General features: G+C 44.0%; 1 protein-coding gene across 4 annotated transcripts in view; it reads right to left on the bottom strand.

Annotated features, from left to right (window-relative positions):
* TMEFF2 (transmembrane protein with EGF like and two follistatin like domains 2) overlaps window positions 1-23,891 on the bottom strand; it is a 321,829-nt gene that overhangs the window by 83,818 nt on the left and 214,120 nt on the right. For all 4 annotated transcript variants that reach the window (XM_084522871.1, XM_084522870.1, XM_084522868.1 and 1 more), the window contains 2 exons: window positions 22,847-22,976; window positions 20,478-20,504 (listed from right to left, as the gene is read on the bottom strand). In XM_084522871.1, coding sequence (XP_084378997.1) covers window positions 20,478-20,504; window positions 22,847-22,976 — 157 coding nt within the window. The remainder of the gene's footprint in view (window positions 1-20,477; window positions 20,505-22,846; window positions 22,977-23,891) is intronic.

The following is a 23,891-nucleotide window of genomic DNA, read 5'->3' as shown; positions in this document are numbered from 1 at the left end:
GTATGTGGCCCATAAAGAAGCTTGTCAAGGTGCACCCTGTGAAAAAGCGAGCAAACTTGTGCTGAAAATTAAATAAAAAAACTACTAAAAAAAAAAAGAGATACTACTCTGCTTCCCAGTGCAATGCACCAAGTTCTGACCTCAGACATCACATCTGATTTCCATTATAGGAAAATCAAGAAAGCCTGACCCTGTCGCACAGATACTCTCTTTGAAAGGAAACGAGCTTGCTATTTGTCTCAGTGTGTTCAGCAGGGACATGCTCTCCCATGATTTGGAAACAAATAGCTTTGTAAATCCAGCAGTATTGAGCACAGCGTGATCTAAGTGAACTAAATACTCTACCTTGGTACTCGCATTTTCCCCTTTATCAAAACAAATAGTAATCCACTCATTAAATCCAGTATTTCTGGAATTAATTCAGCAGTCATTACAAGTCACCTTTAATTGGATTAGCTATAATTACAATAAAATAATTCCCTGAAATCATAAGAAGTTATATCTGTAAGTTGTGGTTTGTTTGTTTTTTTTTTTTTTAAGTAGAGATACAAATACGAGGCGAATGTATTAGAGCCAAGAAACACTTCAGAGGTAACTATCAACCCCTCCTCAGTCTCATTCCTGTCGAGCATGCCTGTGCATTGCCTGCTTTGGGCCCTGGTGGCCCTGCTGTGTGCTTGGCCCTGACAGGCCCCAATTAGCCAGAAAAGTGATTTATGGCTGCTCTGCCACCCGGCCTGGCCCACGCTGTGGCGGTCCCTGAGGAGGTGACTCCTCTCCTCAGGCATCGGCCAGCCCCTGATGGCAGGGCATCAAGGCCAGGCCTGCATTTCCCAAGTGGACGTTTTCCTCAGCACAACATAACAAGACTTTATGGGGCCAATTCCTCACAAGTTAGGCACCCACAAACTACTGTACTCCGGGCCTAATCGCCATCTTGAGAACACATCTAGGCCCTGTCCTGAAGTGCCAGTAGCGCTGTGATTTTGGGCATGGATGTCAACCTAGGTCAATAATCGACCAATAATTCCTCTGCCTTTGGAAGGCAGTATTTCGTATCCAAAGGTGTCATGGACCAAATTTGCCTCTCAAGTTGGCTCTGCCTCTGCTGACACACATCAACACAACTCCAGTGACGCTGGCCAACATCGGCCAGAGTCTGGAGCACAAGGTGTACAAGAGGCAAGATCCCTTGTCCTGCACATAATTTTATAGCCTCAGAAGCCATCCAGGTTTCTCTGCTCATATTCTGATATGATATCAAGTGTTGTGTAAGGAAGGAATCAAACAAAATGGGGCAATGACCTATGGACATGGCTGACCCTGGACAAACAGAATAAATTTGCTGGAAATAGAGGGTTTGCATTTGAGACCTTCATTCGTAAAACAAAATTACATGGCACACTGGCAGGAGCTCTGACCCTGTTCTAACACCAGTCACAATTTCACATTTAATACATGCCGTAAAAATAGCACATTTGATTCGCACGAGCATGTCATGTCACATAAATGTAACAGCATGCTGCAAGTTACATTTGCTACCACTTGTATGAACGTGCTGCCCTCCCTTACACATGCCCAGTTCTCACAGCTCCTTGTGAACAAAAGTACAGCAGGAGTTAATCAGACTGAGCAATCTGGAAATGCATTTTGAAATAATTGAAATAAGAGAAGTCAAATTAGCTACTATGAAGTATAAAGCACAAGAAGTTCCATAGAAAAAAGAGGGAGTTGAACCAGGTGCTGTATTTTTAAAAATGCTCATAAATTATGCACATTTTATGCAATCTTACTTTGTTTAAAGCTCTAGTGTTTCTTTTTAACTAATCCCCTAAAACAAAACATTTCTCTAGGGCTTTCAACAGCATCTCTTCTTCCTTTGCAGTTGCTAATGTATACACCTCTGATCTGATCCATCTCCTGCTCCCCATTTCCCACAAAAGGTTCAGGGCTGGGGGTGCAATGTTTGTTCCACTTAAAAAGCAATTTTTTTTTTTCCCTGTGCAGGAGAAAAGTGGGACTGAGGACCACTGTTTAACTGCACAGCAGCTATAGCATCAAACACAGGTTCACCTATCCTGCTCACCTTTTTTGCTCTATGTCAGGGGAAGCTGGGCCAGGAACTCCTGGAGGCCAGCAAGGGACAGGGTGGCTGTTTCTGGAGGGAGAAGCTCAGCTTCGTGCCCCTCTTTGGCTCAGGGCCCTCATGTGAGACAACCAGCTGCACCCATCCCTAGAGAAACATCACGTAATGGTGGCTCGAAACATCTCTCTGGAGAAGACATGAGAGTCAGCTCAGAGAAACTAACCTTACAACCATCTTGTCTAAGCAAGTGGTGGCTGCCCTTCCTCAGCCCCTTCCCCGAGGCACTTCTGGACAGGGTTTGGCCCCATGCTGAGCCATTTCAATGCAACAGTCAGCAGAGGATGAAGCAGCGGACACGCCAGCAGTTTTCTGCTGGTGTGGTGTACTGAGGCCAGGAAAACAGCAAGGCCAGCAAAATGCAGGGCAGGACCTCGGCAGCCCGCAGCGAGATGAGCCGAGATTGCTGTGCTTGTCAGAATGGCCAGATCAATATGTAAAGGAGAAAGAGGGTAGAGAAAGAGTAATTAGGAAAAATAAAGCACTGCTTTCCTCAGTTTCTCTTCAACTTCCATTGCCAATCATGGCACAAATGCTCATGGAGCTCATATTTAGGACCTTTGTTCAAGAAATTGCGTGCCCCAATTCATTTTGCTTACAGTGTGTATACTGCGTGAAAATACAGCCTCTGACTTGATGCTCAGACATTAGGCAGACATTAAGTATGTTAATATTGCAGTTGTAATTACATGTTTTTTTCTTCTAATTTTGGAAGGATAATTCTTTGGAATAATTACTCTGAGTCTAACTAAGTTCTGGGGAATGTCTGAGTCACCAAGAATCACATCTGCACTCCAGTTAAAAGGCTTGGTGAAATTTTGAACATTTTTATTCCTACTAATTACTAGAGCTGGGAAAATCAAAAGGCATCCGTTGGTTTCTGCCTTTAAGAAACACACAGTCTGTTTGGAAGATGCTACAGGGATTTCCTCTAATGGAAATAGTATAGTTGCTATGAGAAGTTCCTAACTTAAAATTTGCTGAAGGTTTTCCAATTCACAATTAGAACAGTATGCTTATATGATACTCTCATGCTTAAAGAGCTCACAGCCAAATTACTAACAAACCTCTTTCAGATCTTACAGGCTTTCCATGCAGAACTCCTGCACAGTCATAGACAAAGCGCAGGAAAACATGCGCTCCATACCATGCAGACAACTTGAGTTTGTAGCACAGTCGCCGCATAATAAGACACTAAAATACTCCCAAAAGAACTGAAGAAGAAAATTGCATATAGCCGAAACTGCCATTTAAATGTCAGACTTGCAGAATCCCACCTCTGAATTTGCTTATTTCAGAGCAACCAGTAACCCTTGAACAAACAAACAAATGAAAAACAAATGGAACTTTTCGGCGTTCAGAAAATGTGATTTTGTAACCGAAAGGTCTAACGTTTTAACAAAGTCATCAGCAGATGAAATAAAGTTCAAGTGGAGCTGTTGTACTTTATTCTCCTCCTTCCTTGCCCATCTGTAATGGGGATTTATTTCAGCAGCTCAGGGTCTCTCTCGGTACTGCTTGTGTGTTACCCATGGGTCTGGAGTTCTCTATTCATTCACATTATTTGAATAATAATGCATATGTATAATCCGCCTTCCTCCTGTAACTGTTCTACTTGAAGAACCAATTAATTCTATTTGTTACTTCCTGCTGTATTATTTCTTCTCTACAAGCTGGAATCCCTTTAGGATCCAGCCCTGTCTGCCCTTGACTACTGATGATTTCCTTGGATTTTCAATCATCAGAGCCTCTTCCTGTGGATTTTAGAGCATTATTGAGATTGTCAATTTTAATAATTCAGGTTTTCATAGGCTGTGCCTGCAGCAGGCCTTGAAAAAATAAAAAAAGAACAATCATGCTTTCTTTCGGTTTAAAAATGAATGGACCATTATGTTTTTTTTTTTTTTTTTTTTTTTTTAATGTAAGTAACCTGAACTTTTATATTGTATGTTGATATATTATGTGTTATGTACACAAACACTGACGCAGCCCTTCTCTTCTTCTGGTAATGGCCAAAGCAACAGCCATTGTATCTGATACAGCTACCTGACAACTTCTTCCAAATCATTATGGATGAAAAGCATTTAGCATGTTTTCAGGAATTCTGCTGTTGTGTAAACACTCAGCTACAGTCTGTAAGCACTTGAATAGATACTTAAAGGCACAGGGTTTAGAAACAAAGGCATTTCCTGAGGCATCACACTTTAGGGAACCCAGTTTCAGATTTGCTTGTACTCCCCTTTCCCCTATTGCATGACAAGGAGAAGCATGAAATGCTGGAATACCCCTGTGACAGGGCAGATGGATTAATTTAAGTGAGGACAAGGTAGCTGGATGTCAGATTTCAGGCAGAGCTACAGGACCAGGCTCTCTCCCAGAACTGCAGCAGAGGAAGTTTTAAACCTCTGATCAATGTCACGGGCCTGCCTATCCCCAGAGCACTCTGGCTTGGAGTGGATGAAGGGTGTTAAAAAGCTTTCCTGTTCTTCTGCTTATGTGAACAGCACAGTAGCACCTTCAGTTTTTAGCAAGGGTTTCTACTGATCTTCAATAGTTTAACAAAAACTATAAATGTGAACAGAAATGCCACTTTCCTTAAGTACTCTTCCCATATCACTACCACCACCTGGGGCTGAGAACAAGAGACAAGTAAATGGGCAGCTTATTCTTTTCTTTCCATCACTTTGGTGTCACTGGCCACGGGAGGCCAAGCTCTGCAGGATGTGTCCCCCCTCCCACTGCCTGTGTGATGTTAAGCTGCCCGCAGTGCCCACGATTTGCAATGGGAAGGTTCAATGACCAAAACATGGCTGTGGGGCTTAAGGGACTTCTTGGTAAACCTATAAAAAACCCTGTGCTTCAGAAAGCTGTGGCTCTGAGCATCTCCACCCAAGCAGCAGCAATGCACCCCAATGCACCTACGCCTGGCTGTGCCACGTCACATCAGGAACAATTTGGACCCCAGCATGCTACTACCTCTAAATGGGGAATGTCAAATGGTTTCCCTTGCTTTGTTTTTTCATGACCTTTAAAAGCAACTATTTTTTTTTAATTCTTCCTGGCAGTGCAAAATTAGCTTTAGATCTGAGTTTCCAATTATGCCTCCCTGTAAATAAGCAGCACATCTGCTGTCAGAGTGGCACAGATACCGAGAGGCTCATGCTGCTGAAGTTATCCAGGACCAGCTGAGATTCAGCTCTGCCCCAGTTTTACCCAAATAATGATTTCCAAATTAAACCCACCATAAGGCCGCTGATCAGAGCAAGAGAGAGCTCATAGGCTTACAGTATCTGTAAGCTTTCAAAAGCTGCCTTCGTTTCCTCCTTTCAGTTATTGATCTATGCGAGTGTATGAGTTGATCTGTTTTGAAGGGAGCGTTATTAAAAAAGAGGGCACACTGCAGCCAGTTATGTCAGGCTATGGGAACGCACCGCAGTCAATCGCCGAACAATTTGTAACACTACTCCTTATAAATGAAACTAATAATGTCCCATCAGCATATAAAATAGCAGACAAAAAAACACAGGGAGGAAATGGACAAGTTGAAATGCTGGGAAAGAAAACGTTCTCAAGCATGGACGTGCCTCCCTAAAGGCCACATCTCTTTTGCAGGAGAATTGAGGCTGAAAGGGGCGGGCAGATGCACAGCAAACAAGAACCAGCATAGGGAAGGGTCCTGCACGAGCTGACAGCTCTTGCGTTCAGCCTTTAGAATCCCAGGAAACGAGGACATTCAGGGAAACGACGAGAAACACGTTTCTTTCTGGCAAGGGGACCATTATTAAGCTCATGATCATATCGCCAGAGCCCAGGATTCATATTCACAGCTGATTCTCACATACAAACACACATTCTTCTATGAGGACATCCACGTTCACATCTATGCTCCCACCTCAACGCACAAGCCAAGCACTCACCGGTAGGTTTGAGCAAGCAATTTCCCACTAGGGTAGTTCAAGGATGAAGCTTCTTTCACCTTCTTTGGGAACAGCTGCTCCTGGCTATCACCAGTGACATGATTTGGAAATACATTGACCCCAGTCTGATTCATTATGAATATTCGCATAGGAACATAAAAACTGTGTGCATGCATTTATGCACAGTAATGCACACAAAATATGCATTAGGCTGCCTTGTAATGCTCATACCTACAAAAGGTTAAATAGCCCTAGGTGACAGAGAGCTATTTAAATGGACCTTTTTATAATGGCAAACAATAATGCATTCTGGTTACCTCCTGACATGGCTTCCTTCCAGTCAGCATTAAGGAGAATTACTACCTGATTTTAATACATCTTGGTTCAATTTCATGCAGGCTTATTGTCTTCTAATTATCAACACAACAATTTGATCTGCATCCAGATTAAGGCACTGCCCTGACTTCTAACACCAGAGCAAGGCACATGGTGGTGTGCTGATTTCTCAAGCAGTAAGCAGTTTGCTGTTGTCTCACATCCCCAAGGCACAAATAAGCAGATGCTGCATTAAAGCTTGTTTTACAAAACTGCTTCAGTTGTGATATACATTTTTAATATAATATACAGAGTGCATTAAAGTGAAAACTGCCAGGGCCAGAAAACTCATACAAATTCATTAGCAAGGCCAGCTTCTCAATTAAGCTGAGTTGAAGACTAGATCTAGTTGAAGAGAAAAGAATTGTCCAGAGCAGCTGAAACGAGTGAAAAGCTTGATCATGTTTGCCATACGTGAGCACAGCTTGGTTTAACATTTCAGGTTTTTGAGCATCGGTTGGGATTGTTTCTCAGCAAGGACAAGCCTCACTGACCTTTCTCTTCCTTTCATCACAAGGATACTGTGGTCGGCTTGAAAGCTTGAGTTTTGTAGAATATTGCTATCCCGAGTGTAAAAGCAGAGGCATAGCTTTTCAGATACAGAACGGGCTCTGCATAAGAAACACCAGCAGCCAAATATTTTGGAGCACCTGCTGACATGCCTTCATTCACGGGTAGGTTTCAAAGATCAGAAATTACATATTTTGCTTATGAAAGACAAGCCAAAAGAGAAAGCCACATTTTCACTCTCTGTAGCTGATTTGCATTTCTTACCTACGCTCTTCTCCCTCAGTTGACATTGTCAGTTATAGGATAACTGAAGAGCACCTCTGGAGTGCTCTGTAGTTAATCCGCTGCACTGCCTGCAAACTATATGGTGAAGTGGCAATTACACCAGGAGCTTTTATACAGCACAGGCTTTGCTCTTGCTACAAAGGCAGGTGAATCTTTGTCATGGTCTTTGAAGAAACTCAAGATATCAGAGGATTATTGTTACAAATACGTTTAAAGATGATGCAATGTAAAATATATCAAAAATTATTCCAGCCAGCTACAGACTAAGGTTTACAAAAAGCATCTGCTGGCTGCCTCTGGTAAAACATTACATTTGTCTCGACTTTATTTCTGGCATACCTGGCTACTGCTCCTAAGAGCTGTGTTGTTGCACAAGGCTGCTAGAGATTACCTGAAAGGAAGAGGAGCTGTGTAACACAGCCTTCTGCAGCAGTCACAGGATTGCTGTCCTTTATGAAGCCCTTTGGCACTGAATCTTTCCAGACAATGACAACGCGACCACACTAAACGGGATGAGTTGACAGAATAGTTTTCTCCCTCACTGTTGGCTCTTTCTTCTTTAGTTTTTCCCTTCACTGTATCTGTTGGATTCCCAAAAGCTGCTCGCCATGCCAGGGTGGCCTGTGACATCTTCGCCCTCTTGACACACACGCATGTGCATGAGAGTACGCTCACTTTGGTCTCCATGAGACCACAGCACCTTAATCACAATTCCCTTTTCTCATGGAAGATTAATAAAATGATTAATTTCAGGCTAGAATTGGTGCGGATTTATGGAGCTTCTACCACCGTACCAGCTGCGGGCACTAATTTAACCTGACCTTAGCCGCTCATGCAATCCGACAGCTCCCCACGCCGCGCACCTGCTGGCAGATCAGAGTCTGCCGAGGCTCTCATGTTGCCTCCACATCCCTTCAAATGAACAGGTCGGTCAGTCCTACGGTGCTGCTAAACACAGAAACAGCAGAGATGACTTTCTGCGGCCCTGTCTTGAAGTCACAGCACTCTGAAGGGAAGGGAGAAAACGCGGATTATATGCCTCATCACCACGCAATGCCCAAGACAAATGAGGGTGCATATTCCTAATTGCTTGAATTGCACGGGCGATCTCTTCTTCTAGAAAGAGGCGGCTTCTGAAAAGTTTAATGAAACACGACGAAAAGGTTTTTTGTCACTGATTTTCCTGCCCCTAGGATCAATCAAGTTTCTTTCTAAGATAAAGAAAAATCTCTCTTTCCTATGAGTTAGGTTAAAAAGGAATGAGGCAGGAATATCTAAAGATAAGGACAGCAAAACAGGATGATGGTGAGTTTCTATGCTACTACGTGTCCGGGTTTCTTCCCATTTATTTCTCAACTCTGAACCTTGTTGTTTTGTGTAATTGCTTTTAAATAACTATAATGTTCTAGAAAATGACTTTATATTTTCTTTCAAATGCTTCAATTACTTAAAGGTTTTTTTTCAGCATTACTTCCACATTAAGGGTATTTGTTTTTTGTCCACCCCAGCACTAGCTCGAGACAAAATGTAGGTTAATCTCAATCTAGTTGACTTCTGTAAAACAGACATAGCTTAGGACTGGGCTGCCAGGCTGCCTAGTGAAATCAAGAGCATCTCTTTTACCAACACATGCTGTAGTGCAGCAGACAAGATGGAAAACAGATACTTAAGCTGTAAGTGTAGGGTAGATGGGCAGGTACAAAGGAAACAGAGAAATCCTGATGAGGACTGGATCTTGCTCGTTAAAAGTCTTGCTTACAAGTAGTAAGAACAACTGTCTTAAATATTAAAACCTTTCACATCTTATGTGAACTCAAGAATTGCTCACGGCATTGTTTTCAAGTAGCAAATAATCCTCCTTAAGGATTTTTCTTTTTAGAAGGAAAACATTAGCCCAAAAGCACCCGCCATCCAGATAAAGACATCCAGAAAAGAGTACCTTATAGCAGAGGAGTTAGAACATGCTGCAGCTTTCCAACCTGTATCCATATTTAATGCTAATGGGTTCAGTTGCAGATGTATTTCTGCTTGGAAAAGGTTTTTTCCTGTATAAAACACTCCCTTTTTAACAGCAATGTTTTTGCTGCTGCCTATTGGTGATGCTTAGACATTTGGTCATTTGGTGCCCTCACCTTTAGCAGAGTGCCAAGCGTTAGGGATTGAGGGCCTCAAATGTCACCTACTTCACATGCCATAGCCTAGTAGAGCACAGCATGTGAATGCTGTGAAAACCAAAGGAAAATGAAAACCAAAGGAAAAGACCCAAACGCGTTTTTCCAGGACCCACAGCATAGGCAAGTTGTGAGCTCCCCCTGCTGACACGAGGGAGCCCTGCCTGGCACCACCACTGCCGGGCCACCAACGCCACAAGAAGATGCTCACCACCAGCAGGGCTGGAGAGGAGAAATCCCAGGAAGAAGCCAAAAAGAGCTCTGACAGCAAGGTTGGAGCCAAGTGTGGCTCAGCCCCAGCACCTGAGATCTCATGGTTTGACATCCGAACTGGCCGAGTGCCCTTGGCTCCTTCTGGGAAACAACTGCACCCAGATGGCTCAGTGGGGCCATCTGCACCACATCTCCTGCTGAGCATCTCCAGTGCTGCCTGCAAAGGCTTCACAGGGCAATTCTCCCACTGGCTTTTAAAGGTCCCCTTGGGCTCCTTGGAGTGACTGGAAGGCACTACCCCTGAATTGCTGAGCCACCCAACGCAGTCCTGTCCCACCGAGCCACGGTTTCACTCCCAGCACAAATACCCTAGGGCACCACCACCGATGCTGGCACATCAGGTCGGGAGAGGGAAGATACCAAGGAGAGGCTTTCTGAGAGCCAAGGAAGGAAAAGACTAACAAAATCTTTGAGAAAACCTGTGCCAAAACCTCCTTAGACACGTATCCATGACTAAGCAGTATAGCTACGCTGCTGCTGCTGCACAGAGGGTGCTGATCTCTGGTCGTAGCCTAAAAGCAGTGATGCAACAATACACACAGATTAATTGCTGAGAAGCTTACATATTAATAGCAGAAGTTTTGGTCAGGAACATGAAAATCTGTAGGCACTGGAGCAATAAAATAGAACTGGGGCCGTATGGCGAGTGAACAAAGTCTGCTGAAGAATGGTGCATTTCTGCCTTCGATTGGGACTTTCCAGAGCTGTCAGCTGAGCTGCAGAATTAGAAACCTGACATTGCAGCAGTCAGTTTTTAGATTTCAAGCTGTTCAAACGACTGGTCTCCAGGGAGGAATATCTAGCATGCAGGAATCAATAGCAAAACTGGTAAAGATGCCAATGTCTGGGGGCAGTCGCCCCAACAAAACGCCCCAGTCAGCCAGGCCAGCCTACTGAGAAGATGTGAGAGAGGGAGATGGAAAATCATGTTCTCTTTGAACCAGTACAAGAGAGATGCTATGTACTACTCCCTATGTATGTGCAATTGTGGCTTGATTATACCCGAGTCCACCTTACAGACTGATCTTCCATACCCCCTCAGTTCACACCGTGCCAGTACTCCGAGCCACCCCCCAGTGAGACTCCAGAAGAGCCCATTTTATCTCATCTTCACCCCTAAATGCATTACAAGTGACATCGCTTAATTTTAGCCAATCTGAACAGCTAATTAGATGTAAACAGATTGAAAAATTGTACACACGGGACAACTCATTTTTCAAAAGGCCACTAATCTAAACAAACCTGAGTCCATCCATTTACTTCAACATTTGTCTGAGTGAATTACAGCATAGACTTGTCCTGCACTGGCCTTGTGATTCACACAACGGGCTCCCTCCTCTTTTGATGAAAATCTCAGGCACAGTACAAAAGAACAAGTTATTTGTTTATCAAGGCTCTGTAAGAACAAAGATGAAGATGTCTCTGAGTCTAGAGGAAGACATGTATGAGCCGAAGCAATTAATCTCTCCCACCTCCCAAAGCCATCTCACACAGTAATACATCAAAGCCAGGGAGGCTCTTTGTAATAACAGATAAAATCAAATGATATTTAATTGTGATCAATACACATTCCAGCTTCAGAGCTCCTTAGGTGCCATCCTCTCTGCTCCTGCCCCCTTATGCCAGAATAAACAGGAAAAGGCACAGAACAAGCAGGAAAAGGATCCTGGCACTGGATGTGGTTGTACCAGTCACTGCCCTGAGAATCAGAGCAGCCCTGCAGGCCTGAGAGGAGCCCGTGGTGACTCAAGAAGGTCGCTGGCTGCTGAAGTTATCCAGCACAGGGCAACATCAAGAAGTCTTGGGATGAAATGCACCACACGTGGCCTATTTTTAAACACAGAGCAATCAGCAGGGCATTATGCGTGAGGGTTTGTATTTGCTGCTAGAGCCCACGTTTCTTCCATCACCTGCATATGTAAACGTTCACAATTAGATAGGAGAGGGCAGAGATGGAAGTGTTGTGGATTTTTAAATGAACAAACATTTTCACATCAGCAATCCAGGTTTCTTAGCATAGAAATCTTGCTGAACATCACCTCAACCTGTTTGGCATGCAAACTAGTCTACAGGAGCTGGAATGAAGGGACTGCTGAGCACCTGCTGTGACCTGCCACGTGGCACAGACCCTGGGACTTGCAAACTCATCCTTGTTTGAGCAGAGCAATCTAGGCACACAACCGTCAAAACTTCAACCGGCAGAGAATCCAACATAACTTTTAATTGCTTGCTTCTATCTGCTGTTGCCTCCATTTCTGAGAGTCTAACCTTCATTTCCAGCCTGATGTCTTGCTAGACCTTTGTCTGTCAGAAAAAGAGAACCCTTTTCCTGCTCATTTCTGTTCCCCACAGAGCTACTTATGGATTGTGTCCTACACGCCCCTTTCCTTCCCCCAGACAAAGCTCGGAGCATCAAAGCTCTCCCAGCAAGGCAGCTTCCCCACCAGCGCCCCAGCTGCGCACAGGGGTCTCTCCTGCTGCTCAGGACCTTCAGAGCTGGAGGTGCTGCCTCCCCTGCACCAACACAACAGGTGGAGGCAATCCGACATCCTCGAGAGTCTACTTCTTAAATATACAAGGATAACAGTAGGGTTTACATAGGGATCTCACAAAAAGCCCATCAACTGCCAAGGCTCCAGCTGGCTTTGTAGCATTGCTGCTTCCAGGGGGGTTTCCCCACCTTGCTCCTCCGGGTTCCCCCCTTTGTTCCACGGTTGTGGCATCACATTTGGCCACATCAGAATGCCTGCTCCTTCTCGTACCAGTGTGCCTAGCAAATGAGACTGGGTTGTTTCTGTGATCTGTTCATTTCTTACCTCCCCAGCCACATCAGCGTGACCAATGAGTAATGTATGTTCCCACCCGAGCCACTGGCAAAGAGAAACAGATAAACAGCATGAGGCTGATGCCTGTGCTGGCCGTATGAAAATGATAAATCCACTTACAATCATGTTGTGAAAGGCAGTTTTTACTCCACTAATTATGTACCATGTTAATTTTGCATGATTCTTGTTCCTTAATCATACTGTCGTGTACTGGCATGCCAAATACTTCACTGACATCCACGTACACCACATCAATATTGCTGTCTTTATCAAGCAAATTTGTAGCTTCATAAATAACATTTCAATTAATTGACAAAATCTATTACATCAGCCCATATTGCTCGGCATTAGTTCTCATTTATTTCTTTATTAATCAGGTCTGGATCAGCATGTCCTGCTCTACCTCGATCAATGTCAGATTGACAAGCCTATAAATAACTGGATTTTTTCCCTACCCTTTTGAATACCCACATATCTACATTCTCTCAGACCCTTAGAACTCTTCCATGTTCTCAGATGTACCGAAAAACACAAATTAAAGTCCTTAACTAGCTCTTTTTAAACTCCTGGCTCTAGTTATTTGGAGCTGCTGAAGTAAAAAGGGTCTTGCTTCAGCAGCTGCTTGTTTCAATGGGTTTAAATAAGCACCATCATTGTCTAACTCACAAGTAGCTAGAACAAGTGAGATCGAGAAGTCCAAAGCATAAAAAAAAATAATAATGAAACATCATGGAAGAGTTCTGACATCTTCTTACTCAGATCGTATTATTTTCAAAATGCAATTTCGAGTTCTTCCTATTATGAAGTATTTAGGGCTTGTATTCAAGTGTTCTCCTGGCCAACAAGGACTAGAAACATTTTCTGAGTTTGCTTTAAATGAGAACCAAGCATCTTCCACGCCTATTCAAAAGCCTGGGCTGAGAGAGTGGTGATATCATCTTAACTGGTAGCACCGTACCATAAAACTTCAGCTTGTCTGAATTTGATTAGGAGTTGTTCTGGATTCTTGGGCTTGTGACACACTCATTAAACTTACCCTGTATGTGCATTTATGTAAAGTAACCGGCAATCTCTAGTTTACCAAGTGTCTGGGAAGCAGTCATGCCCTTCCTGAAGATAAACTCCCACCGACTTCAAAGAGAGCAGGCAAAATTTCTGCTTTTATTTACTAATCTCTGAAAGGGAAGAAATCCTCTTAGACAAAAGGGAATTTAAGCGTCTGATGCAGAACACATTAAGTTTTCCAGCTGCAATGGAGGCCTGAAATGTAGGAGTTAAAGAAAAGCCAGTACACAAACCTTGCGAGAGGAGTTGGCAGTTTTCACCCTATTTGTTCTTTGTTAGATCTCATGAGAGCATCTAACAAATCCTATGTCACGCCAAAACCAGTTCAAAGCTAGTGCCTAGTGAATCAGCTTCTTCAAGCAATAAACCACAAAGCACGTAACTGAAAGATGGACAAGGACCTCAAGACCTTCTGGTCACTCCAGGACTGCCTCAGGCCCCACTTGAAGACATCCACATCGAGAAGAAAGCTTTGAAGTCAATGGTATTTAAGGTTGTGCTAAAAATTAAGCACGTGCCTAAACACATACTCTGGCCCACGAAGTAATGATGTGCTCTGAGCAAGTGTAACAGGGCCCATGGGAAGCTTGAGAAGCATCTTTCTTCCCTGTGGAAGAATTTCCTGCGTAGGAAAGCAAAACGATGAGCTAGATTCACCTCTCGCTGTCAGCACGGCTCATCTCCACACTCGTCGCAGGGAAAATTAATCCAGGTTTACAGAGATGTAGCAGACAAATCTAGTCCACTACATTTCTCTTTTGCTCTGTTTACAGTAACAGACCAATAAATGAGTGTTTGTGATAGGATGCCCTCTTTTTAATCTGTTTGCTGGAGTATCATAGGATTTGTTTGCTGGTTTGATGACTTAGTTATTTGTGGATTTACAGATTGCACATGATTAGACAGCATATTTTGGATTTTTTTTTTAACTCAGTTTTGATGTGGATGGCTAGTTTGGATTTTTAAGTGAAACCAGAGCATCCTCAATATTTTTTTGGTGTAGGTGAGTATTCGCAGCCTCCTTCTGTAGCTCTGAACAGTTTTAAAAAAGCACTAAAAAAAAAAAAGTAAGTAATTGGATCACTTAAGAAAGCTATGAATGGAAGTCATTCTGACCTCTTGTCAGCAAAAGGCTCTGGATCCTCAGGGTATCCTTGTTTTTATTTTTTTTCTTTTTTCTCCCAGGAATGACTGTAAAACAGGCCAGATATCATTCACGATAGGCCAACTCTTTCCCATGATATTTCTCAACGCTGTCTGTCTACTTGATAGCAGTTGCGCATTCAAATCAAGAACGCAGCACGGACTTTGGCCCATTAATAACAAAGTACGCACAGGGATGAAGCGCAGCACATTTCATGGGATTTTGCACTGTAATTTCAGAAGCAGCAGAGGCAGTAAGCAAAACACGGGCAGAACTTGGGCAACTAAATCCAAACCCAGCATCTTCCAAGCTGGTACTTATAAATAACCCCAGAGAGCTTCACGTTCGGAGGAGCTCTGGGGGATTTGCTGGAACATCTCAGGCAGGCAGGGTCAATTAGCTCAGTGCTTAGCTCAACTTGACGTGAATCCAAAAGCAGGATATTCTTATCATTTCCATACCTTCTTAGGATTTCCAAAATATCTCCTGCATCTGACCTTGCGCAAAACACCAACAGCAGGGACCTAAAAGTTCATTGCTTAGAAATGCCCAAGTGCTTCCCATTCGGTCACCAAACTCACATGAGATTCATCCTTTCCCAATTTTTTAAAGGCCACAAAGAGATGTTAACTGCCATTTCCAGAACTAAACTCTTACACAGGTCAGATGTGCACCAGCCCTGAACTAAAAGTCAAGTAATCACGTTAGGACAGTGAAAAGCTTGAGCTAATAAACCCAGCCTTTCACAGAGCTTATTGGTTTGGGCTCGGTGCCATGCCGAGGTTAACAAGGTAAAAACCTGTTTAACAAAGAAGACATATATTTGACCATCCACAGTCGGGTCAATCATTTAAGATTTAAACATTCCCTCCAGAGGTATTTACCCAGTCACACGCACGTTGCTTATAGTTGCTTCTGTACCTCCTGATACTGCTTTAAATTATACTAACCAAATGAAATTAGACTAGAAGCAGTTTTCCTACTGCCTTATTGCAGTTGATAACAGCATGTGGGGTCAGCAAATATTCTTAACTCACATGAGAGAGCCCTGTATTACCTGTTATACCCAGCCAAGAAGAAAAAAAAAAGGACAGGATGTGCAGGCTCAAAACACAAATTCCCTTTCTTTTAGAAGTTAAATTAGAACAGTTCCATTATTTTCACGTACCCTAATACATGTGTATATGTGTGCAGGTCAGCATTGCATTTTATACACCATTTCATTCAGACCAATAAACACGCCAGGTTTTATGGAGCATTTTGGCTCAACTGTTATTGCTCGGACGGTGTTTACAGCAATATTCATTGTGTTCTGCATAGCCCTGCCTATCAATCAACCCCAAAATAAAGCAGAAAGAGAAATCCAGGGAAAAGCAGCGGAGCTGCTGAATCCAAGCCAGCCACACAAACCCAGCATGGACACGAGGGCAAAGGCACGTGGGTCAAAGTAGCTGATTGGCTGTTAATTAAACAAAAAGATGGATGCATTGTATTATAGTTTGCCTCGAAAAACAATTCAGGCCTCACAGCGTTAAGTTTTCTTTCTTCTCTTTTGACTGGATTAGTCTCTCAAGACGACTGTTGTTCCGCACAGATTCATAATATGTATGTGTTTACTCACACATCTCCAAGCCGACAGGAAAGGCAGACCAGAATTCCAAATCTATCATTAGATCTACATGTTGGCACCTACAAAGAGCTGCAGGACTCCAATTTTCTGGGTAAGATTGAAGGCATAAGCCGAAGAGAACAAACAAACAAAAAAAAGCCATTCTCATCCTTAAAACACACAAACAAAACAAGAGAGACAGAGAAAAAATACGATGGCCCAGAAAGCTCTCCCTCACCACAAAGAAGTACCTCATGGTATCAGGGTGTACCGTGCTGGAGCCCTAATCTTATAATTAGTGCCCCTAGATGCTACTCTAAAATAATGGTGACGATGATATTGATGAATTGCGACTTGTTTATTCATTCAGCTTTAGTCTAGATCATGAAGAATTAACATAAAAAACAAACTCTGATAAGATCTCCATACCCAGGGGCCCCGTACGATTCCCATTAGAGTCAGTGAGACCTTAATGGAAATTGGATGAGGCTCTGAAACTAATTCGATGTAGGTGCTCATGTACTGCAGCGCTGGGGGATCACAGACACCTGGTGTGATCGGCACCCACAGTAAATCATCGATCAGGCTATGAATGTGAGCCAATCAATGGAGCTAAGAACATGGATACAGGGAGGGGAAAAAAAGCCTTCAATGCAGAAAAGAAACCAAGCAGAGATGTTCTTAGTCCGTTAAGTACTATAATAAAATACTGCATCTTGAGTATGCCACTGTTTGAAGGCAGCTAGGAAACGAGCAAGAATTCATTATGAACTCGCTCAAGACCAAACCATGAATCACTGGGTTCTAAAAAAAAAAAAAAAAAACCCGCCCAGTAGTCTAGAGAACGGCGCAGATGAAAATGAATGGAATCTCTTTAAATTACTCTGTATAAACTCTTTCACGTTCATTCTTTCTGCCGCTGATTAGTATCTCTCTGTGACACTGGCTTTTAAATAATTCCACACTGTACTCAGTTTCTGCAATCAAAACACAGAAACAACTCTTGATTCTGCATTTTTAGTCTTCATTTACCGGGGAAAAAATGTCTTCTGTGGTAAGAAACTGGAACGCCTACTGTTCCTACCCATTTACTGGATATCCCCAAAAGTGTGTGCCAATGGCTCAGTAACCCAATGGCATTAAATTTCTCCTGTCACTTTACAAAGAAGGGGACTTTTGTATTGCTTTATTGAATATGCTATTGCTGCCTAAAGCAGTAATACATCGCCTCTGGAAGGCCCCCAGGATCATTAAAATGATAAGAAGTTGGGACCCCCTGCTCCCAGCAACCCTGAAAGTAAAGCAGAAAACTGTAAGGCCTAAATACTAAATATTGTAAGGCCTAAATAGCTAGAAGAGCTTTCTGCAAAACCAGATGGGAACGAGCAGAAGGGAAACGTGGCTGGCAAAACACGACCTCTGGCTGTACTGTTCCTGCTCTATCCAGCTTCCTGAGCAAATGAGGCCTGTGTGACCACACGGTGTAGCTGTGGACATCTGTCCATTGCACCAACCCCTTTCCAGGAATTCCTGAACCGTCATCCAATTATGATTTCACCTGACAAAAACTCCACTGAGGAAAAAACAGGACTGAGAGCTGAACTGTTACCAGTCGTGAGGTAAACCACCACACAGCAATAAGGTTGTCATGTTCCAAGAACTGGAAAACATCCTGTCCTCTGCCAGTTGGCAATTTGAGTTAATTCCCCATTAGGCGTGTACCTTATCAGACCACGGAAATCCAACCACAAGAGACAAACCTGCTGGAAAGCTGGTATGCTCATCTCGTGGAATGGCACAGAAACCGTGCAGAAATCTATGGGAGTAATATGGAGGGGGCTCCAGTAAGAAGCAACATCCTTGTCCACCTGGGAGTGCAGGAAGGCAGATATTCCTGCTGAGAACAGTCCCCAGGTACTCACAGTGTAGGATCACCCCTTACAGGTGCCCTCAAGTAGAAATCCACCCACCCTTTGCCCAAGGAGAACGAGCATGGAAGAGATCCCTACGACTTCCCAGCCCCACTGATGTTACTTGGCTGGATTTTGCTTGAAAAGTCTTTTCAACACGAGCCTCCTAACCCACCGGGCCCAGGAGGCTTTGCCCAGCCTGCCTAAACCCCCAGCATGTCCCCAGGGCCCCCAGCACTGGTTGGCCACTTGTTAACCAGGGCTGCCTGGAGAAGCTTAAGAAAGGCAATCTTGTTTGTCTCTTGGGTTTCTGAAAATTTTCCTAAGACCTCAGGCTTCTCCTAGAACAACCTCCCACTCATGACCGCTGGAGTGGATTTTACAAGACTTATTGTGATGACATCCAAATTTTATTACAGCTTTTACAACAAGACCATGTGTAGTAAAGAGTGATGTAGTGACAATATTTACTTGGCTGGATTTAGCTTCTTAGGGCACATAAATATACTTTTGCACTTTAAGAACAGCAGTAGCTGCCTACTAAATCTTGTATAATACAAGGCAGCTTTGTAGACCTTTAAACACACACCAGCTTGACTCCGTCTACTTCTCAAATTTGCTTCCTTGCTATCTGCCTTGTCAGTCCCCGTGGTCCTGTTCTGCTCATCTTCTGTCAACCTCAGCTTTTAAAATGAAATTGTTTGGAAATCATGCTTTTAAAACCCTATGCCTTGTGAGTATGGGATTCATTCCTTTTAGAAAGTGGGCGTGTTTGTTTCCCCATCTCCCCCAGTTATAAAAACAGACTGGAAATCTTACTCATTTTCCTTAGTATGTACGTGAAAAAGTCACACAAAATCCATCATTTGAAAATTGATTGCTGACTGTGTGAAAACCCCATCTTAAATTGTAGATTTCTGTTAATCTGAGATCTGAATCAGGAATCTCTTTGATTTAGTCCAGTTCAGAAAAAATATTTAAAGGACATGGGAGCAAAATAGGAGTAGCTGGACAAAATTTTTTAACGAGGTGTAATATTTTCAGTTGTGATTTCTGGGAGCCAAGTCTGAAGCATCTTAAAATGTTCTGACTTCCAGAAAACAAACCAAGACCAGTCTCTGACAATTAGGTCCCTTGCAAATGCCCCGTGCTCAGGCTGTTGATTACTTCACACGTAAAAATAATACTTCACCTAAACGCTGCGCTCTGCAGCATGCTGGTTACCAAAACTACACGAAGACTGGGTGATGCTTTACCAGAGAGCAGAAATGCATTCGAAAAACCTGAATCCAGACAGGACTGACAGCCCGAACCGGCCACAAAGCTACATGAGAGCCCAGACCTGCTGGCTGCCTGATGCCGAATCCTGGCTCAGCTCCCAGTGGCCACCGTGGCTGGAGGAGCCTGGCAGCACCCCAGCCCAATGCTGACCTTGCCCCTCACCTGCCATGGGGCTCCTACAGTGCCTGGGCAGAACTGAGGGTAACTCTTCAGGGCAACCCTCTACAGCCACCCAAACTAGCCCTGGTCTCCCAGGCTCCTTGGAAGCCTGACCCACCAGCCCCACAACGCAAGCATCTCCCAGAAGCCATGTTCGCACATCCCAGAATCAGTGCCAAATAAACAAAACCATCAAAAAATAAAAATAAATAAACCCACAAAGCCAACCCTCAACTTAAATGCAAGTTCGCTATTGTTTTACAGCATCCCCTGTATGCAGCAAAGGGTCTGGACTATTTCCGTGTTTGTTTTTGCTGCTGCTGTTCTTACAAGAAACACATAATTCTTCTCTTGTGACATTTTTTCGTATCTTAAAAAAAAAAAAAAAAAAAAAAAAAAGCTCTCCAGTACCACAAAATATTTGGCTTGAATCCTCTAGTGAGAAGAAGCCAAGGGTTTGGCTCATGTTTTAAAAACAAAAGGAAATATTACTCTAAGCATAAAACAAACGAGTGAAACAGCAACAGTAGATGGAGATAGAGCTCCTAGCACAACCTATGAATAATTCCAAGTCCTATTAGAAGGAACACAGCTTTCTGAATTTCCCTAGAAAACAGCATGTCATTAACCAGGTTCCAGCTTGACTAAAATGCAAAATGTCATTTTTTCCGGAAAAAAAAAAAAAAAAAGCCCAACAAAAGACAATATGTAGTGTAACAACTAAACTGCAAAGCATATCCACTCAGAAGCTGAAATTGCAAAAGACAACGCGTGTACACATAAGCAGCGTTATGAAAAGATGGCTCTTACCTCCATCCCCAGATCCCGAGCCAGCATCTGAGAAAAGAACAGAATGAAATTGATATTCATGTGCTACCGTATGTCCTGTAAGCATGTAAGGCAAGATTGTTCAGTCAAATGTATTACAGCGCATCTCATGTTTGATGTCATCCCTGGGTAAATTATAGAGATGTAATCTGAACGTAGCTCACTCAAGCCGTCTTTCTCATGTCTGAACTCTCTTACTTTAAAGTCTCTATATAAGACTGAAATAACGTAAGCCCTGGAGTGCTGTGATGTTCTCAGAAGCCGCTGCCTCATTCTGTTGTACTGAGACTGATAAAGCAGCTCCAGGAGCTTTGTTCCCAACAGTCGTGCAAAGTCGTTTCACGTGGCCACTACTAAACCCTCAGCATCAAACAGGGCTTTTAAACCCGGTTGTTTGAGGCCAGACCAATTGGAAATTCATGGCATTGTCTGCACAGAACAGTGACATCTCATCAGATCGCCGGTTTGAATAAACCATTTAAATCCTTATTCAAAGTCTGCAGACAAATGATCAAAACGCCATTTTTCTTAAGGCTGTGGCTGAGGTTCAAAACCAAGCCTTTTTGTTGTCTTCTGCTCAATGTTTTGCTGGATGGAATGACCAGATTCACAAATTCTGGAAGCGCAACGTCGCAAAATCTCTAAGCCCTGAACTTCATTATACTTTCTAACCAAGACAAAGTACAGAAGGCACGCATGAGTAGGACTAGAAAATCCATAAGAGGAATTTCTCCTGGAGGGAAGGGAGGGAGGCTGTCACCCCTTACCTCCCTTAGCAGCGGGTTTATCCATTTATCAGCATCAAGAGTAATAGAGTTTGGAAAGGCTGCTTGGGGATTCAATTACCCTATGAACTGTTAGATCTAATTTACTGACAGTAGGATCTGGTGGATCTGAACTGGCTCGCACATGCCATCGTTACTCAAAGTTCAAAAATTGAAAACCTTTATTTAAATAAACCTGTCACAAAAAAGGCACAGGGGTAGAATGCACAGCAAGACTCCATGGAAAAGAGACAAAAGAGGGGTGGAAAATAGAACAGAAAACGACTGGCTCTTTAGAGGAGAAGGATCCCACGTTTCTCCTCCTGCCCTACCCTTTGATGCCTAGACCTCTGCCAGCCCAGGTCTCTGCTGGGGGCCTGTGCATCACTCTGCCCTGTCCCATGGCGAGTAGCAAGCAAGGTTAGGAAAAGATGAAGTAATGCACTCAAATCAACCCCTTAATCATGAAGCCCGAACAAAAAAAGACCAGTTACTGTGCTGAGAGAATTTACCAAGTCAAAGAAATCCTATGCCACAACAGGCTTTGTCAGCCTGAGGTCTACTTGATATCAATTTATGGACAAAAAAAAAAATCTGCACGTGCCTTTTTCTTGAAAATTGTCAGGTATCAGCTTCAGAGAAACTTTTTTTCCTGTTTTTTTTTTTTTTCCTCTTATGTGTATGAAACACACACACAAAAAAAATCACAGCACTGCACAAAGTCTGCCCAATGCACTTTTTTATTGACTCCTCTATCCTCACCTTAGAAAAAAAATCTGCTTTAAGCTTAAAGTGCTTTCTCAAGAACAAAGCCTTACTCCTCCTATTCTTTTCAAGTTAAGTTCACTGTCCAGCTCCAACAGACACTGAGCACAAAGGAAAAACATCAAGAACCCCTGTGCCTAAGCAACTCGGTTTTCCTGACTGATGTGGCTCATTCGCTTTTCTAGCTGCTTCACAAAAGTAGAGACACGAACAGCTCAGGATGCTCAGAGATAAGTGAGGGCGTCTCAAATACCAGTCAGTTTTCACACATGTTCTTCAACGAGTTCTTCCAACAAATCCAGAAAAACAATTTATTGCGCAGACCCGTTCATCATTAAGAGCTTTTTTTGGGCTGATATAAACTGGCTTGGCTCATTACAGCCGGTGGAGGTCTGCTGAACTACCAGCTGGGAAGCAGGCCCTACACGTACAAAAAAAACCCCAAACAACTGCATTACAGGCTGTGATGCTGCAGTCCTACCCTCTCCAGATTACAGAGTGGGTTGCTGTAATCCAGATGCCCATTTATCAAACATCTGCTTGCTTAAGCTGCTGTCAGTGACCTGTCACCATGGCCCCTACCCACAGGCTGGGCTGCGTGACCAGCAGCACAGGATAGACGCTTTAAAAAAGGGAAAGAAACAACTTCTATGCTGCACCCTGTCAACCTATGCGAGGCTAGCTGTGTAAAAGGAAAGGACGTCAGCAGCATCTTCTCACGCTCAGGACTGCCAAGAATTAACCCGTGACAAACTCAAAGGGGGGATTCCAACAGCTCCTGCCCTCCGCAGGCAGTTTTATCCGGGGGCACGCGGTACGTACCGGTGGCGCACGATCCTTCGGACACGAGGAGGATTTCGCTCTGCTGTTTGCAGGCAGCCTGCTTCAGGTAGCACTCGTTCTGGTAGGTGTCGCCGTTGGAGCCGCAGACGGGCACGTAGTCATTGTTGCACTGGGGGGAAAGGCCAGGAGCGGCAGCGTTAGCATTGCAGCTGGGATGGATGGATGGATGGGGCAGCCCCAATTTGCATGCCCCCCCCCCCAGCCCGTTCCAGTATTAACCCCTTGGGAAAACAAGGAGGGCCTCCCTGCTTCACATTTACAGCGGCGAGAGGAGAGGGAGGGGGGGTGTGGGGCAATGCTCAGCAACCCCACCGAGGTGTCCCTGTGGGGAGGAGGAGGGGGCACTCCCAGACAGGGAGCATCGGGCAAGAAGGCAAGCGGCTCCTCTCCGCAGCAGCGGCTCCTCTCGCCTCTCCGTTGGATGGCAACAGGCAAATTGCGAGGAGCAGGCTCTCCTTCCCCCTCCTCCTCCCCATCCACACACCCTCGCCGCACCAGAGATGCTCCCCGCTGCGGCCGGCGGGCACGGGGCTGAGCCCCCGCCTCAGCCCAAAGTCCTGCCCGGCTCCCCAGACCACCCCCTTCCTCTCCCCACCGCCGAAGGCCGGCTTCGCCCTCTCCTGTTCGTTTTAATAAAAATAATTCCGGTTTAGACAGAAAATTGGGCAACCTACCGGGTGCAGTTATCTCAAGATAATCACACTCCGAGGCTTAGCAATACTTGGATGTGCCCCGTACGTGGTAATTATAGCAGGGATATGATTATCTCGTGATTACTGTACTCCTGGTATGCCTCATTGTTTAATTATAACAAATGGAATGATCGCAATTATTATTTACAAATGCTCACCTCTGCTTAAATCCAAGTAAAAATTAAAAAGAAACCACACTGCCTGTTTCAGCTATCTCGTGCCACGAAGCGGCAGAGGTGCGTTCCTAGCGCGCAACACCGAAATCCCGGGCGTGTAAGCATCAAACAGGCGTCAACGTGAACGACTACAGAAACCATTCCCACAAACAATTG

Source organism: Aythya ferina, assembly GCF_964211825.1.
Source record: "Aythya ferina genome assembly, chromosome: 6".
Taxonomy (NCBI): Eukaryota; Metazoa; Chordata; class Aves; order Anseriformes; family Anatidae; genus Aythya; species Aythya ferina.
Note: the sequence above shows the minus strand (reverse complement) of the source record. Positions and strands in the feature narration are given on the sequence as shown.